General features: G+C 43.0%; 1 protein-coding gene across 1 annotated transcript; it reads right to left on the reverse strand.

Moving 5' to 3' along the window:
• Positions 1-1,662: 1,662 nt before the first annotated feature.
• LOC136354595 (uncharacterized) lies at positions 1,663-19,438 on the reverse strand. Its single transcript, XM_066306093.1, has 7 exons — positions 18,852-19,438; positions 18,433-18,565; positions 8,651-8,716; positions 6,550-6,709; positions 6,038-6,354; positions 2,384-5,482; positions 1,663-1,995 (listed from the first exon to the last, which is right to left on the reverse strand). The coding sequence occupies exons 1-7, from the start codon at positions 19,436-19,438 to the stop codon at positions 1,663-1,665; spliced, it is 4,695 nt and encodes a 1,564-aa protein (XP_066162190.1).
• Positions 19,439-19,857: the final 419 nt, after the last annotated feature.

Below are 19,857 nucleotides of genomic sequence, written 5' to 3' on the forward strand. Positions count from 1 at the left end.
AATCTAATCCAAAACGGACGGCCGAGATTGAATTGGTCTACCGCGGGTCTACGTGTGACGCGGTGCTGACGTCAACGATGATGCCATCACCGGCGGCAGCTCGGCCACTCACGCTCGCCGGCGAACGACGGCGCGGCGGCGGAAACGGAGGGCCCCTACGCGTAGAGGGCGGTGCGGTGAACTCACCGAAGCATAGGACGACGGCGGACGGCAACGGACGGCGACGACGGCGAGGTCGAAGCGGCGGTGGCGCTCGGGTCGACGACGACGGCGGTGCTCCGGCGGTCTTTGGCGGAAACGGAGGGCGGGACAAGGACGGCGACGACTTGGCGATCCCGACGGCGGCCTTCCCGAGCGACGACGACGACCGAAGTGGCGGCGGTGCACGGCTGAACTTCCCTCGGCGGTGACGGCACACGGGCTCTAGAGGCTAGGGCGCTACAGGCGACGGCGAGCTAAAGCGAGGGTGGCGGCGGATAGAAGAGGTCCTGGGGGTCCTTTTATAGGGGCTAGGGGGCGGCGACAGAGGCCCACGGCGGCCGGTGGCGAGATGGAAAGTTTAGGGTTAGATGAGAGAGATCAATCCGAATCGAACTCGAATCCACCGATTTCCAAACAAAATTAGCGAGAGATTCCAAAAGAGAAAAGGAAGAGGGGATCCCAGGGATCATTTCCCCTCTATCGATTTGCTCGGATCGGGGAAGGCGCGATCGAATTTTGGAAGGAGGCGGCGGCGGCTTGCGCGGCTAGGGCACGGCTGCAGCGGCGCGAGGTAGACAACGGCCCTGACAGGTGGGCCCCACCTGTCGGCGGGAGAGAGGAGGGAGAGCGGCGGCTCGGCTCGGCGGGCTGATGGCCGAGCGTGCTTGCAGGCCGAAGAGAGAGAGAGGAGGATTTTGGGCCGACTTTCGGCCCAAAGCCAAAAGAGGGATTTTAAAACCTTTTTCTATTTAAATTATTCATGAAATGTAATTCCATTTATTAAAAATACTTCCTTGGCTCAAATAAATCCCAGAAACATCTAGGAACTATAGAATCAAATGAAGTATTCAATAAAATTTTATCAAGCCCACTTTTATATTAGAATTTATTATTTAAAATTAGATCTTCTCTTCTAGGCTTTTTAAAAATCATTTCTACTAATTCCAATTAAACAACAATTTATACGGGGATTTTTAGGGTGTGACAAACCTACCCCCCTTAAACAGAATCTCATCCTCAAGATTGGGAAGAGCTGGCGAAAAGATGCGGATGGGCTGACTTTAATTCATCTTCTCGCTCCCAAGTAGCTTCTTCTTCCAAGTGATTACTCCATTGGACCTTGCAAAAACGCATAACTCGATTCCTGGTTCTTCTCTCATCTGTCTCCAAGATACGGATTGGTTTCTCAACATATGTCAGATCCTCTTGGATTTCTATCTGCTCAAGACTGGCTTCTTCAGTAGGTACCCTTAAACACTTTTTCAACTGTGACACATGGAACACATTATGAACACCTACCAAGGATTGAGGTAACTCCAGCTGATAGGCAACCTCACCTCTTCTATTGACAATCTTGTAAGGTCCCACGAAACGCGGTGCCAATTTCCCTTTGGTGTGAAAACGATGAACCCCTCGAAGAGGCGTGACACGAAGGTACACATGATCTTCTTCCTCAAAACTTCAATCCCTGCGGTGATTGTCGGCATAACTCTTATGATGAGACTGAGCTATACGCAATCTTTCTTGAATGATCTTTACCTTCTCTTCAGCTTCCCTTAGAATATCGGTCCCGAAAACCTGACGTTCTCCCGTTTGATCCCACGAAAGCGGAGTGCGGCACTTCCGACCATACAGTGCTTCATAAGGAGCCATTTGGAGCCTAGCTTGACAACTGTTGTTGTATGAGAATTCCGCGTAAGGCAGATTCTTATCCCAACTTCCACCGAAGTCTAAAGCACAAGCTCTCAACATGTCTTCCAAAATCTGATTTACCCTTTCAGTTTGTCTGTCTGTCTGCGGGTGATAAGCGGTAGTAAAGTTCAGCTTGGAACCCATCTCTTCCTGAAGCTTCTTCCAAAACTTTGAAGTAAACTGGCTACCTCGATCGGATACTATTTTCTTAGGAACACCGTGCAAACACACAATCCTTGCCATATACAATTCTGCCAAACGACTTCCGGAATATGTTGTTCTCACAGAGATGAAATGGGCCACCTTGGTAAGCCTGTCGACTATCACCCAAATAGAGTCATGGCCCGATGATGTTGTCGGTAGACCGGTGATGAAATCCATCCCAATTTCCTCCCACCTCCATTTTGGTATCTTTAAAGGCTGCAGCAAACCTGCGGGTTTCTGATGTTCTGCCTTGACTCGCTGACAAACATCACACACAGCTACAAACTCTGCTATCACGCTTCATACTTGCCCACCAACATTTCTCCTTGAGATCTTGGTACATCTTGGTACTACCAGGGTGAATGGAGTATAACGTGTCATGAGCTTCCTTCAAGATTGCATCTTTCAACTCCTTGTTCTCTGGGACACAAATTCTCTCGCCCAACCATACGGTTCCTTGCTCATCTTCCAAATATCCAATAGCCTTTCCTCTTCTCATGTTCTTCTTAATCTCTTGAATATCAGGATCATTGATTTGAGCTTCTCTAACCTGGTCTATGAGAGTGGGCTTCGCTTCTAATGCTGCTACGAAACCTCTACTGACAATTCCCAAATTCAATCTTTCAAATTCCTTGCATAATTCCCACGGCAACTGTCGTCCTTCCGTAGCATTGCAATAGCCTTTCCTGCTGAGAGCATCTGCTACAACATTAACCTTTCCGGGGTGATAATGAATTCTCATGTCGTAATCCTTAATCAGTTCCAACCATCTCCACTGTCTCATGTTCAGATCCGGCTTAGTAAAGATATACTTCAAACTCTTGTGATCCGTGTACACCTCCGTACGAGTACCAAAGAGGTAGTGACACCAAATCTTCAACGCATGAACCACCGCAGCTAACTCAAGATCATGGGTAGGGTAATTCTTCTCATGCGGACGTAACTGACGAGATGCATAGGCAACCACATTCCCATCTTGCATCAGAACACAACCTAACCCAAGCTTAGATGCGTCGCAGTACACTTGTAAACCCTTCTTTGGATCAGGTAAAATCAAAATGGGTGCTGATAGCAAGCGATTTTTCAACTCTTGAAAACAATGCTCACATTCTTCCGACCACTTGTACTTCACATCTTTCTGAAGCAGTCGTGTCATAGGCTTAGCAATCTTGGAAAAATTCTCTATAAACCTTCGGTAATAGCCTGCAAGACCCAAGAAACTACGAATCTTTGAAACTGTCTTCGGTTGTTTCCAGTTGGTTACGGATTCCACATTACTAGGATCAACGGCAACTCCTCCAGCTGAGATGACGTGACCAAGGAACTTTACTTCAGACAGCCAAAATTCACATTTGCTAAACTTGGCATACAGTTGATGCTCTCGTAGCTTCTCTAGTGCAAGGCGAAGATGTTCTTCATGCTCTTCTTTGGTTCGGTAGTAGATAAGGATGTCATCAATAAAGACCACCACGAACTTGTCCAGGTATTCCATAAACACCTTATTCATCAAGTTCATGAAGAAAGCGGGGGCATTGGTAAGTCCAAAAGACATAACAGTACATTCAAACAACCCATATCGAGTGGTAAAAGCCGTCTTAGGTATATCTTCCTCTTTAATCCTCAACTGGTGATACCCCGATCGAAGATCGATTTTGGAGAAAACGGTGGCTCCTTTAAGCTGATCAAACAAATCATCAATTCTAGGCAGAGGGTACTTATTCTTGATGGTCACATCATTTAGTGCACGATAATCCATACACATCCTCTGGGTATGATCTTTCTTCTCCACAAAAATGACTGGAGCTCCCCATGGAGACGAACTTGGTCTAATGTATCCTTTCTGAAGCAAATCATCTACTTGCCTCTTGACCTCTGCTAATTCATTGGCTGCCATTCTATAAGGTCTCTTATGGATCGGAGTTGTTCCTGGTACCAGATCTATTCTGAATTCTATATCTCTTTTAGGGGGCATACCAGGTAAATCATCCGGGAACACATCCGGGTAGTCCCGTAGTATGGGAATCTCTTCCAAAGTTATTTGATTCAAACTTGACCTTAAAGGCTCAGAAGGCAATGCGTGAACAGTTACAACTTGACCATCATTGCTGGTGAGAGTTACTTTTCTATTGGCACAGTCAATCACACCTTTATATCTGGCTAACCAGTCCATCCCTAGGATGACTTCAAGGTATTTGGATTCTAACAAAATAAGGTTGGCCAGAAATGGTACACCTTGAATTTCTATTCTGACAGAGGGGCTACGTTGTGATGAGAGTGCTTGGTTACTCGGGGTACTGATCATCAAAGGACGTCTAAGATCTTCTATCTCCATCCCATGATTTCCCGCAAAACTCATAGACAAAATGGAATGTGTAGTACCAGAATCGAAAAGCACTGTTGCAGGAACTGAGTTAACAGGGAACATACCCAAAATCACTTCTGGAGCACCTTGGGCTTCTGCAGCAGCAACATGATTGACACGAGACTTTGACGCTGGTGTGGTGGAGTTGTTCTGTGCAGGGACAACCTTCACGCGGCGGGGCTTCAGACACTTGTCAGAATAATGACCTGGTTCACCACAGTTGAAGCACACTCCTGGCTTGTTTCCTTGCTCCCTCTTGGCAGGCTGGTGCTGGGTTGGAGTTGCAACAGGACGTGGAGCTTGGTTGTGGTTGTTGTTGCCAGCATTGTTGTTGAAGAACTGACGCTGCGGACGAACAACAGACGAAGATCCTCCCTGTGACACTGCCTGAGGTCCCATAGCAAGACGCGGCCTCTGACTATTCCCCTGCTGAGCTTTGAAGTGAGCAATCCTGCGTTTCTTCTGCTCCATACGATTGTACTTGTCCTCCTGGTGAATGGCCTTATCCACCAACTTCTGAAAATCATGATAATCCCCAGTCATTAATGGGTAAGAGAGCTCATCATTCAGTCCTTCCAAGAACTTCTCTTGACGCTCTTCATCAGTGCGCACATCTTCCGGAGCATAGCAAGCCAGACGATTGAATTCATGCAAGTATTCAGTGATAGAGCGAGATCCCTGAGTGAGCTTCCTGAATTCCTTCTTCTTGAGAGACAACACTCCCGAGGGTATGTGAGATTTTCTGAAAGCAGCAGTGAACTCAAGCCAAGTAATTGGTTCCGCAGTGGTCCTGTTTAGACGGAAATGATCCCACCACTCAGAGGTAGGGCCATGAAGCTGATGTGAAGCGAAGGAGACTTTTTCTTGATCAGTGCACTGAAGCAGGTCCAACTTCTTTTCTATGGCGTGCAGCCAATCACTAGCCTCTACTGGATTGGTAGTGCTAGAAAAAGTAGGCGGCCTCACACGAAGAAATTCTGCTAACTTGTTCTGGGGAGGTGCATGATTGTTCCCCTGGTTCTGCTGGTTTTGGAGTTGCTGCATCATCATGTTCATGAGCTGTGCCTGTTGAGCCAGGACTTGGGCAAGCGTGGGATTCTCTCCATTGTTGTTGTTGTGATTGTTGTTGTTGGGGCCATTCCCATTGCTGCGAGTAAGCACCATCTGGCATAGGCAGGAGCACAAGAAGAGAAACAAGGGGGAAAAACTACTTAGGACATGGAATTATTTTTTTACTAACTTGACTTTTATTGATCTTAACTGAGTTTCATTAATACATATATCTGAAGACTCTCACACCACTTAACTCACCAACTTCCTAACACTCGAAAGAAAACAAACGCATATATTTACATCCCACCAATGATGTAAACCACATGCAAGACCCACACACACAACCAAACCTAAGCAAGCAAACTAACACAACGATCTAAGGTAACGTCTTAACAAGGCGTTCTAGGTCTTCCGGGCATCGGAGTTGATTGAAGGTTCGTTCGGCTCGTCCCCATTATCTTGAGTAGCTCCCCACTCAACCTTTGAATGGGTGCGCTTCGATTCTTCTCCCTCATCATGACTTACGTTAACGATCGGAGGATTCGCTGGGACTGGGACAGCTTCTTCTTCCACCACACGAACCTTAGGCGCCAACTGGTAGCGAGGGACAAATAGAGCTCTCTTCCTTGCAGTAAGACGAACCCTGGCCTTTTGTGGTGGTGCTTCTCCCTTCAATGCGGCTAGTTCCTTCTCCAAACGAACCACCTTGTCCTCCAGCTTGCAAATTTTACCACGATTCCGGTTTTCGCGATCTTGAGCAGCTATCACGACTTCAGCGCGGGACTCATCCATGGCCCACAGCATCTCAACCAAATGCCTTGTGGTAGCATCATTCTCAATTCCTGCAGGTTCAAGGTAGCTGCCAAAGTCACTTCCCTGGGGTTGGCGAGGATGGTAGCGATACTCAGTGTCGGCCAACTGATCATTGTAGCGATCGCGGAGCTCTCCTATGGCGATCCTTGCCACCTCTTGACAAGCATGAATCTAGTTTCCCCCTCCAGCCTCTAACATCACCGATGGGATATCTTCACGATTACTGTTCAGAGTGATTTTGACACGGCACTTCTCTTCATCACGATCATGAGGAATCTGGGCATACAAAGGGGCAGTCCCGAATCCTATGGCGAAGGACATCGTACGCAATTCCTGGACAAATCCCTCAGTACTGAACAAGTACTCAGGCTTGAAGCGCGGCATCTAAAGACAAGTGAAAGGAGGGAGTTAATACATTTAACCAATTATTAGCACAAGTTTTTGGATTAATTTGAATAAAGTTAGAAAATCAAAGTAAAAGGTAAATAAATAAGGTAAACCAATCTTTGCAAGATAAGTTGAAACAGTGGAGAACGGGATCACAAATTTTGCATTTTCGAATAATAGGTTTCAAAAGAAATAAAATAAAAGAGAGTTATAAAATCAGCATGCTAAGTTATGTTGCAACATGATTAAATAAAATTATGTTATAAAACTTTTGCTAGTAAATGGGCCATTAGTACAGTAATAGATGTACAGTACTAACAATACAGGTATAATAAATAAATTTTTGAATGAGAACAATTAAAGGGACTACAAACTGCATGTGCTATTAGCTTGGTTTAATTAAAAGAGAAAGAGAGAAGAACAGTTCTACTTTTTCAATATTTTTAGAGGGCTTCTATGGGTATCTGTTTGGCATAACCTAGGGTCAAGGAGGCTCTGATACCAACTTGTCACGCCCGGAATTTCTATCCAAAATTCCAAACTCTTACATGTGTGTAAACCCTCGTCCAGGAATCAGCCGAAGCACACAATAACAAATTGGTAATAGAGTACAATTATTACTCTAATTAATAAACGAATATAAAGTCATTACAGAGGTAGAAATTTCCTCTGAAACAATAAAGTTCTAAGCAGCTGAAAATAAGATAAACGGCGCAGACGACTCCATCCCACAAGCAGCTTGACCAGGACTACACCTAATCCTCCACACCATCAGCTTCACTGTAGAACTCCTCCTCTAATGAATGATTGCAAGGTGAGTATATGACATACTCAGCAAGCCACGCAGCAAATATGCAAGTGCAAGGGATAACAAAGGATGGTATAATATAGTCTCATTTGCATAAATGGCATTTAATAAATACTTCAGAATTTAATAAATCAGTAAAGTATTTAATTAAGCAATATTAATCCATCGCTATACAACATACCCGTTGCATAGGCCCAACCATTCCGAACAACCAATCCTAGCTGCACAGTTCTATCTCCAAACCAGGAACATACCGTTCCAAACCAGGAGCTAAACAAGTTATTACCAAGTACAACATCATTTATTATGGTGAGAGGTGTGAAACTAATCACGAAAGACATTGTTAGACCCGCCATAACCGCGGGCACGGCTATTTGAATAGTTTTACTCTGGCCAGAGATGTACCACTGTACCCACAAGACACAACCTCAACATCATGTCAACCATGCGTCGCGATACTTAACAAGTACCCGAATAGAGATTGTGACAATACCCTCTGCATAACACAATTCAAAGCAATGCACCATTCCTGGATCATAATCACCCCCTCTATAAATATAACCAGAGGCATGGACTCCCCAGCAACCCCCGTGGGTTTATCTCCGCCACTTCACAGTCTGGTGCTCTACAATGAACCATACTATACATATAGTAAAGCCGTTACCCACGCTGGCTTGTGGTTACCACGGTTAATGTTTCACAACCGACAATCGTGAACCGGTCCTTAATTTTCATGAGCACAACCATCAAAACCATGTGTTCACAACCCACCATTATCAGTTTTAGTTAGCAAATTAATTAATCATCCTATCATGATTAACCATCATGACCTATCATTAAGCCATCATTAAATAATAGTGAATCATAAGTTATCCCATTTATATGAGCTAGAGTCTCTAAGCATGGGTAAGCATCCTAATTACTTTAGCTAAAATCATATAATGTTCTAGCTAATCCAATTATTAACCAAATGACAAAGAATAGGTAATCAATAACAAAAAGGCTATAACAAGGCAATAGGTTATTCCCACCCAATGACATTCAAAAATAAATGCAATAGTTGAATAGAAACAATAGCTTTAAACGGGATCAACAAGCTCAAAGGATTGTTTGGGATCTGTGTGACTTGCCTTACTGGCCTTGGAGCTCTTCAAAGTCTTCTCCTGCAAATTCGGACTCTCCGGAAACGTCGGAATCTAAGCAGAAAAGAGCAAAATCACCAAAACAGCACATAAACAATCATGAACAGTACATGTGGATATTTTTAACATGTAGATCTCAATTTTAGAAAAATTTAGAGACATGTACCAACTAAATCCGAGCTAAGATGAATTAGTTATGAATTTTTAAAGATTAAATCGGATTAAATCATTTATATAGATTTTAATTGAATTATGACGCAATAAAGAATTAATTTTGAAAAGGAAAAATGATTTATTGCGTCAGCGGGCTCGGGTTTACGGTGGACCGGGTGCACGGAGACGGTCTACGGAACGGACGGCCGAGATTGAATCTAATCCAAAATGGACGGCCGAGATTGAATCGGTCTACCGCGGGTCTACGTGTGACACGGCGCTGACATCAACGATGACGCCATCACCGGCGGCGGCTCGGCCACTCACGCTCGCTGGCGAACGACGGCGCGGCGGCACAAACGGAGGGCACCTACGCGTAGAGGGCGGTGCGGCGAACTCACCGAAGGCTCGGACGACGGCGCAACGGACAGCGACGGCGGCGAGGTCGAAGCGGCGGTGGCGTTAGGGTCGACGACGACGGCGGTGCTCTGGCGGTCTTCAGCGCAAACGGAGAGCGGGACGAGGACGGCGACGACTTGGCGATCCCGACGGCGGCCTTCCCGAGCGACAACGACGACCGAAGCGGCGGCGGTGCACAGCTGAACTTCCCTCGGCGGTGATGGCGCACGGGCTCTAGAGGCTAGGGCGCTACGGGCGACGGCGAGCTAAAGCGAGGGTGGCGGCGGATAGAGGAGGTCCCGGGGGTCCTTTTATAGGGGCTAGGGGGCGGCGACGGAGGCTGACGGTGGCCGGCGGCGAGATGGAAAGTTTAGGGTTAGAGGAGAGAGATCAATCCGAATCGAGCTCGAATCCACCGATTTCCAAACAAAATTAGCGAGAGATTCCAAAAGAGAAAAAAGGAAGAGGGGATTCCGGGGATCATTTCCCCTCTATCGATTTGCTCAGATCGGGGAAGGCGCGAACGAATTTTGGAAGGAGGCGGCGGCGGCTTGCGCGGCTAGGGCACGGCTGCGGCAGCGCGAGGTAGACGACGCCCTGACAGGTGGGCCCCACCTGTCGGCGGGAGAGAGGAGGGAGAGTGGCGGCTCGGCTCGGCGGGCTGATGGCCGGGCGCGCTTGCAGCCCGAAGAGAGAGAGAGAGAGGGGTTTTGGGCCGACTTTCGGCCCAAAGCCAAAAGAGGGATTTTAAAACCTTTTTCTATTTAAATTATTCATGAAATGTAATTCCATTTATTAAAAATACTTCCTTGGTTCAAATAAATCCCAGAAAAATCTACGAACTATAGAATCAAATGAAGTATTTAATAAAATTTTATCTAGCCCACTTTTATCTTGGAATTTATTATTTAAAATTAGATCTTCTCTTCTAGGCTTTTTAAAAATCATTTCTACTAATTCCAATTAAACAACAATTTATACATTTGGGGATTTTTAGGGTGTGACACATAATTAGTTAGAAGATGCCAGTCAATGTTCTTACCGCTGTAGGTGAGCTTCCACTCTATTCAGGATGATCTGATATGTTGGTCTTGTTAGGAGTTGAAATTTGGCGCTGAACTGCGTTGTTATTTTTCAGAATTGACAGACAACACATATTTTTGATTTACCATTCTTTGGGTTGATGTAATTTGATCTAGCTAAGCTGATCGATCTCCTGTCTGAAATGTTTAACTGAAGAGAGCAGTGTTAGTCCTGCTGGTTGAGTGTCTAGCTAGGTGTCTAACTGAACTGCATGCAGATCCCTCCAGCCGCCGGTGACCTTCGCCCGATGCTTCATTTACTGTGTATTTTACTGTGTGCATCGGTTGGTTTGCATTTTATATTTTACATATACCGGTGGCTGTTTGTAGTTGACCACATGCTATTTGGTTTCAAATAGACACTGAAAGATGAGATATTTAACCATTTGCCACATTTAGATGTGGCAATTAACTTTTTGTCACCGGACCTATATGTCATAGACACATGTGGACCCACATGTCATTGAGATAGGGGTAGCAAATAGTTATTTACCTAATCTAAAAGTGGCAAATAGTTAAAAGCCCCCTAAAATGGGGATTCCTCACCATCCCCTGTGTACCCCTGAAAGTTCACCTAATCCCTTATGTACCCCTGAATTTGCTCAATCCCTTACATACCCCTGAATTTTAGTTTGAATCCCTTCCATACCCTTTCCGCTAGTTGACAGTTAAATTCTTATCAAAAAGTCTATTTTGCCCTTTGGTATAAAGAAGCATATAAATTAATAGAGTATATTATTGGAGCATAGAAATTTGTTATATGAGACTATTATGTTTTTGAGATAGTTATGCACCATATTATTTGCGATAAATATACTTTTAGATATGAAATAAAAAAATAATACTTATTTATTAGTTATTAAAAGATTTTTTAGCATATGTGTTCTGATAGTAATAAACAAATATATTGTATTACTACGAAAACACATATGCTACATAAAAGAACTTTTAATAACTAATAAATAAGTATTAACTAAAATTCAGGGCATGGAAATTAACTAAAATTCAGGTCAACTAGCAGAAAGGGCATGAAAGGGATCCAAACTAAAATTCAGGGGTATGTAAGGGATTGAGCAAAATTCAGGGGTAAAGAAGGGATTAGGTGAATTTTCATGGGTACATAGGGGATTTTCTCATTTTCAAAATAGCTGTTCAGAATCACTACCTAGAAATAATCATCAGAGAGGTTGTCCCTCAGAGAATGCATGATTACTCTCAAAGTATGTGAAAGCAATGATCTAGCTTGCGTTATAAATTCTCAAGAAATCTGAAAGAACATTGGGAGTTAATTAGCCATCAACTCTTCCATCTTTGAATCTTTTAACTGGCTTGGAACATCAGGGTAATTAAGTGCTTAAGTCTTCTTGTGACATTTTCTTTTTCAGAGTTTACCATATAAATTGATCTTAGGTTTATATGGGCCTATCCGTTGCCTTTTTATGAAAGGAAAAAGTACGAATTACCACCTGAACCACAAAAACGGACATTCTTCACATCGAACTATGCAAACCGGACGAATTATATCCATCGACCCATTCCACGATGGTTTTGGTCTACGTAATGTACACGTGGCAGTCCAGTCAGCATTCTACTTATAAAAAAATTGTGGGACCCACCTGTCATACACTACTCTCTCTCACACACTCTCTCTCTCTCACCGTCTCATGGGTCGGCGGCGGCGGGGGACACTGACTGGAGGCGGCCAGCAGCCGGGGATGAGGAGCTCGACGCGGCTTCCCCCCTCCCTTGGTGGCGTGCGCGCGGGGAGGACGAGGGCAGCGGGACGGCAGCAGGTTCGGTCTGACCGCCGAAGTTGCCTGCCGCGTCTGTCGCCGCCGCCGGTCTGATGCAGTGAGGCCTCTGTCAAAACAATGTGTGGTCTAATGTTCTTCCTGCTGTCATGGTGGACCATAGTAGAGTGTGCCTTGTGCATGTGGGCATGTATGGGATTGCTTCTTCACAATAAGATTTCATGCAAATCCTGATGGCCCAATAAAAGATAGGCTCAAGCATAAGAACTTGTAAAGTTGTAATCACCAAACACATAAATAGACTTTGAGTACGTTGTCTCTTTTTGCAAATTCAGACTTAGTATGGATGCGACTAGTTTTGAAGTAGCTGAAAGCAACGATATCATGCATTACAAATTATATACAAGAATGATTTGTTAGCGACATCTGGCAGCAACATTACTGCGTCCACAAAAAATATTCTCTAGGCAATGCCAGTTAATGAGCCATCAATATTTCCTTGTTTGAATCTTTTAACCAAGTTGAGAGTTATCCAAGTAATTAACCACTTCTAACCGGTAATTGGCCCATATTTGTGTCATGTGGGGTAGGTGCTGGGCATTCCAGTGCAATGGCAAACTAGTTCTTTAATGGTATCAAATGAAATGCTATATGAATCAAGGATCATAGAAATGAGTAAGAAACTCTACATGCTAACAGGGGATGAACAACATTTCATTCGTACCTGTAAAGCACATCCTATCTAGTCGTGCAGAGCAGGTTGCTTTTGTATGTTTATGCATAATAATGCATGTAGTTGGCTTAGGAGGCATTAGGAGTTGCCATTTGATCGATCCATCGTCACCTCACAGTCGTGTTCTCATTGCCACTGGCCAGACTCTCTCTGTGACGCCACCTATCCCAGATCATATCTGCTCTCGCCTCAACGATCGAGGAACAGTTCAGAGCGACCACACTCTAGTAATTTAGTTTTATCTCAGCATGTCTTCTCAAAACATTGACATATTTTTTTTTGCATAGTGGATTAAGAAACCCGGCCTCTAGATCAGTTCATCTTTTTACAAACACAGCACTGGATGGCTCTATTGAGTTGATCGTGTGCTATTTGATTGGAAATTGATAGATGCTCAAAAGATGGCAACTTGCCACCAGAATCCCTATGTAGCTAGTTCAGTGTTAACTGCCAACATTGTCCTGCTTGATAGGTTAGCTAGCTTCATTACTTGAACATTCCACTGAGGAGCTAAACATTGAGCTGCCTGTAACTGAATTACATGCACTCTTTAGGTCTTACATAGCAGGGAATCGTACATAGTGAACTCCTGTTTAATGATGAATTGTTTAGTGATGCCAGATAATTAATTGTCTATCTTTATAGCTCGATTGTATTTGGAGCTGACGGCTCTGCTCAACTTTCTATAGCTCGACGGGATTTGGGTTTTGGAGTGAACGGTTCTGGATTAAGTTACTAGATAGCCATCAACTTCTCCTTATGTCTCAACTGAATTGAGCATCATATATATATGATCAAGCACTGAGATATTGAGAAATTTCCAGTCCCCCATCAATGACGTACGATTGTCAAATATATATATGTACAGGTGGTGGGTGCTGCATACCCTAAACTACAATGACAGACTATTACTCATGTATTCGAATGAAATGCTGTGAGAAAAGAAATTCTGTAGGCTAATCAAGATGAACAACCACTTCTTGCATGGGGATCAGGCCGCTGATCCAGACATATGCAACTTGTATATGCATGGTTTTGTTTGGCATAGGAGGCATTAGGAGTTGTCATTTCACCGATAACTAACCACCTGGCCGTCTCCATGGAAATAGGCTTATCCAGTGGAGTGCTCGCCGCCTGCGTGCGACTCCCGTCCTTGACTGCACTCCTCGTTTCTCCACGCACGACGAGAATACATTGAAGCAGTAGTGGGGCAGAAAGATGCAGATTTTTTGCGAAGACCATGTCTGACAAAACATGGGTCCTCCTTGTATTCGTCCCCTCCTGTTCTAGGAGGGATCGAGAGATTAACATTTGTGATATTTTCTTTTTTAGATCTGACCACCTAATAAACTGATCTTTTTATGTTAATTTCTGTGTTTCTATTCTGATGGAGCTACGGCTTCAAATATGTCCAAAATGATGAAATGGACAAAATAAGTTGCCTAGTGCGTGTATGTCAAACTAAACTACACGTTTTGCATAAATTGAAGGGAATCAGGATGGCAGATTATGTGAATAAGAGCTATAGCTCAGGTGTGGAGAAATGAATATTATCAGCTACTTTGGTTCAAAGGTATCTTCATTGTCTTGATAAGCTCAAAAGTCGATTAGATAGTGTGCATTGATTTTTTCTTTTTAGAGAAGGGTATTTTTTTTTTACATGGCCTCTGTATCCAACTGGATATATGCAGCATTTTTTTTAAATTAGGAACTTAGCCTATCAAACAAGAACTTAGCATTCAAATAACCCATCTGAAATTCGCTCCTATGAAGATCTGAACTTAGGACCTTAGGGTACTACTCAGGCCACTGCAACCAGTGTGCATTGAGTTAAGTCCAAGAACTTGAATTGGCACGGAGCCATACTGTGCATTCATACATGGAACTTGCTGCCATTCTTCTTGCTCCATAAAATATAGAGATGATCAGTGAGCCCCTACATTGCTGCAACCTTACACAGAGAGATGAAGAGTTATAGTGAGGATAAGTTCAATTTCCATTATGTTGCTATCCTAGGCCTGGGAGGCACCGGAAGCTCTTCGGCTGCAAAGGTTTTGGTTCTAGCTAGAAGGATGGTACTCGATGGTTCTGCTTCACGATGTTTAGCGCACGACAACAAAAACCTCATATAGAGGCACTTTCGTAGAGGCATTTTGCAAATTGCTCCTAATATCAGAAGTTTTTGTAGGATCGAATCATAAGAACTAAGTCAACCAAAGGTGGGGGGTGAATGGTTGGTATACCAAAAAACCGAAAACTTTTAGCGGAAATAAAAGTTACCCTCGAAATCGACGGAAGTCGGTCTGACCGAGATTGATCTGCCGGTCTGATCGAGTGGATGCCGCCGGTCTGACCGGTGTTGAATCTTCGGTCTGACCGCCGAAGTTGCCTGCCGCGCCTGTCGCCGCCGCCGGTCTGACCGCCCGTATGCCACCGGTCTGACCGCCGCTTGCCGCCGGTCTGACCGCCGGTAGATCGCCGGTTAGACCGCCGAAACCCGGTAAACACAAATCGAAGAACTCTTAAAGTGGATGACGACTTTATTGATTCTCTCTGTGTTTACAAAGTGCACCAACAGCACTCCTTACAAAAATTTCGACTAAACTCGAAACCCTAACTCAAAACTCAACTCAATTGCTCTCTAAAGCGATACAAAAGCGATACCAGGAAGCCTCACGCTCCCCCTCTATTTATACATGAGGTAGGCAGTCTAAAGCCACGAACCAAACTCATACTAAGGCCGCGTTCGATAGCGAGAGATCGAGGGGCAGGCTGTGCCTTTGGCGTTCGCCGCACCGGCTCCTCACGGAGTGCTCATCAATCTGGATTCGGGAGCGGGGTCGAGTGCCTCTAGCAAATCTGACGCCAACTCTGCCCCTCCTTGTGACAACGACATCAATGTGGCCGCCCGCTTCCTAACAACCGTTTGTGCGACCTCCCCAGAAGGCGTTCGCTCTTTCGTCCGTCGTGTGTCGCCGGCGACAGTTGTTCGGTCCCTCGATTTGGACCTGATCCGGCCCATCTCGCCACAAAAGGTAATGCCCATTGTAATTTGTTTTTGATCCATTGCATTTGTGCTTTGTTACTATTGGGTGGTAGATGGCGGAGGGTAAAATCCGATGGAGCGATGATGAAATTGGCATATTTCTTGAGGCATGCTTGGAGGAGTTGTCCGCAATGACCATAACATCCACTTGTCCAAAGCCGCAAGGCAACAAGAACCTCCTACAGAAGATGAAGGAGAGAATCGGGAGAAACCTCACCAAGGATCAGGTGAAGTACATATGGCGTCAATGTCGTAAAAGGTGGATGCTTTGGACGTGGTTGGAATCAAAGGCTACCAGCATTGGCCGTGACCCGATAACTCAAGCCATTGTTGCTGACGACGATTGGTGGGAAGACAAGGACCAGGTATGTCACCTACCCTTATGTTGTGTTCGGTCGAACTAGGAAGATAGGAAATGATCCTGAAATTAACTTGCGATGAACTACAAAAGCGTCCCCTATGCATGGAATTTTCTATTTACTTTGTGAATGTTGAAGTTATATGAATATCCCGTGGTTTGTGAGCAACTATCTACACTGATTTCCATACTGATTTGCATTAACACAAGGACCCATGACATTTGTTTAGTTAATGAAATCTCCACAGTTATCTATTTTTAGGTATAATCATACATATTGTTCATAGAAAGTGTTATGTACCTTTGTAAAACCTTGTGTTTCTAGGCTGCAAAATCAGAATATAATTTTTTTTGACATATAGCATATCAAGTCATGTGTTGCAATAAAAAGAAGATGAACCTATCTATAATATAACAAGCAAGCATGAAAGTATAACCATGAACCAAAAATTTTACAATTAAGCTTGAATCAACAATCAAAATTCATCATTTCATACGATTTATAATGCAACATCTTAACAAGCACATAGGTTGATGAATAAACGCTAAACACATATACCTATTGCATTTATCACTCTTTCTCAAATAACCTTTAGCACAAAATAACCAAGAGAATTTTTTGAACTTTTTCTTTTCTTGAGCCTTTTTGCTCATATTTTTCTCTTTTATTCTGAGTACGTCCCTGTCGTCAAGACTATTTCTAGGGATTCGGCACCCATTATTTTGCTCACATCGAATACGTCCTTGTCGTCAAGACTGTTTCCAAGGATTCGGTATTCATTTTTTTCATATTTTTTATTCTCTTTTTCACAATGAGCAACTAAAGCTATTTGTGGAATAACAAGTCAATAAAGCATATATATAGAGAGCATTTATAAATCAAACCATATGCTAGCATCAAAATTGCATATTTGCTTAATTCAAGTAGAATTTAAGTGTCATGCATTATCTCCCTTAAAAGCAAAATCTAAATCTCATGAAAAGACTAGAATACATACAAGCTATGCTAGAGACAAATAAACCTTCAAAGTATTGCTAGCATATACAAGAAAATACCATATGCATAAACAAAGCTCTCTTTTTCTCAATTTTTTTCATTGTCATATTTTTTCTTGATAAAACCATGAGGTACAAACTCCCCCTCAAAACATGCCAAAAGAATTCACGAATAAGCACTAACTCCCCCTCAAAATAACCTCCAATTCTCCCCGAACAAAAATCAAGAAGAAATCAAAGATTTTGAAAAAGACAACCAATTGCCAATGATATCACCAAAGACCTCATGAATTGACACGTATCCGCTTGTATTAAAAAAAACTACTACCTCAAACACTAGCATATGAAAAGCTAATAATTAAGAAAGTAGAACCACACGTATGTCAATCCAAAAGTAAATTGATGTTACCATGAAACGCAATCGTCATCTCAACATTGAATGCTCATGGGGAGTATGCCGCCAAAATACCTACGAACGAGAAGATGTCGAGGCCTCCGTGTTGGGGTTAGAAATAAGAAATTTTGGAATCCAACACTGAGTCACACGACCTATAGAACCAGTAGGTACAAATGCACTAACAAAATCAGAATCAGACTTACCTAAAAACTTACCTTGTCGCTTCACAAAAACCTGATTTGAATTATGCACAAAATTACCCCGTGACCGGTCTGACCGCCGCAGTGCCTACAGTCTGACCAGGCCTGGCAACCGGTCTGACCACCGGTTCACCTGCGGTCTGACCGCTGGCCGGTCTGACCGACTGGACAATGTCGGTCTAACCGTGCTCCTCGAATTAAAACCCAATTTTTGCCAACGTCATTTTGCAAAAGCAATTTCTCTTTCCTTTTTCTGTTTATGGGCAAGTCTAAAACAAAACCAACCAAATGTCCATCTTTTCCACAAAAAGAACAAGTATACTTCTCACGACAGGTTTGTGAAGTAGATGGTTTTGAAAACTGCATGGATTCGAGAGAATAGGAGAATAGTTGCCTGACAAATAGTTGGTTCAGTCCGATTTGATGGTTTTGAAATTGATGGTTTTGCATCAACAGAAGGTTTTGCATTCATAACATTTGATTTCGAAGAAGATGCATTCAAAGAAGACATGATGCCAGCAGATTTAAACACAGTGTTCTTAGGCTCAGTTTCAATCAAAATTTCACCTCTCCTAGCAACACCCAAAACCGTAGGAGGATATCTAGTATGATGAGCATAAGGATCAAAACCTAAACCACGACTGTGTGTGCTAACCTTAGATTGATCAAGAATCATGTTGAGGTTCTTTTTACCATCAGAAAATCTATGCAAAGAACTTTTCAAATAAGAAACCTCCTGAGTAAGAGTAGCACAATTTTTGCAAGCATCCAAAAGACCTTTTTGTTTCCTACAAGTTGAGCAAGAAAACACTTCATCTTGTTTAACAATTTCTTCCATGTGTTTAACACGCCCTAAAGCATCTTTCAACTTCAACTCATTCAAAACACACTTTGAGCAATCTTGAGAAATCAAAACACCATTGTTTTGTTTTTCCTTATTTACACATGAAGCATTGACCAAAGAACTTGCACAAAAAGCAACTTTGTATTTTTTTCAAAGCGTTCTTTGTCAAAATCAACACATCAACAACACGAGCATGTAAAGCAAATCCAAGAGCAAAAGAAGATTCCAACCTTTTAGATTTTTCAATCTCAAATTCCAATTTCTTGCAATTAATAGAATTGACATCTCGCAAAGCATTAATTTCAGAAAATAAAACTTCACAAGATTGACAATTATCATCATTAGGAATCAAAGATTTCAATCTAGCAATTTCAGCATTTAGAATCTCAATAGTATGTTCCTTCTCATCAAGCGCAATAGAACATGTTTGAAGTTTCTTAGCAAATTTGTAAGCAGCATATTCTAATTGATCATAACTAAGCTTTTCTTCATTATCATCATCAGATTCATCAACATCAGAACTTGCATTACGAGCAATAAAAGCTAGATCAACAACTTGCTTACCTTTGCTCTCATCTTCATCTTCTGGTTCATCAAAAACTTTTATGAGTTCTTGGATTAACCAACGCATACAATGCTTCTTCTTCTCCTTTTCCTTCATGTTCTTCTTCTTGTTCACGTCATCATCTTTGACTCTTCCATCATCTTCCTTCTTTCCTCGCCCAAGCTTAGGACAATGCGAGCGAAGATGATCAAGTGCTCCACACTCAAAACAACGATTCGGTTCTCCTCTTTTCCTGTTCCTAACATTTTTCATAGCTCGAGAAAATTTGTTAGATAACAAAACCAAGTCCTCCTCCTCGAACTGTTCGAGTTAATCATCGGGCATGGCATTAAATAAAGCAAGAACAGAAGACTTCGATGAAGAAGCACCAACATCCAAAGAAGTCAAGGAAAAAACCAAAGCAGTAGACTTAGAATCAACTTTATGAGAAAGAATATTCATCTCATGAGTTTTCAATTTTGTGTAAAGCGAATCTAAAGTCAAAGTAGACATGTTCACAGACTCCTGAATAGATGTAACTTTCATATCCCAAATAGACATGTGAAGACCATTCAAAAAGTGGCGAGAAATCTCAGATTGTGGATAATTAGCATCATAAGAAGAATCAACAGATCTAAGATCACTCAAGATTTTATTAAACCGAGAAAGATAGTCATCCAAAGCTTCTCCAG

Source organism: Oryza sativa, chromosome 12 (genome assembly GCF_034140825.1).
Source record: "Oryza sativa Japonica Group chromosome 12, ASM3414082v1".
Taxonomy (NCBI): domain Eukaryota; kingdom Viridiplantae; phylum Streptophyta; class Magnoliopsida; order Poales; family Poaceae; genus Oryza; species Oryza sativa.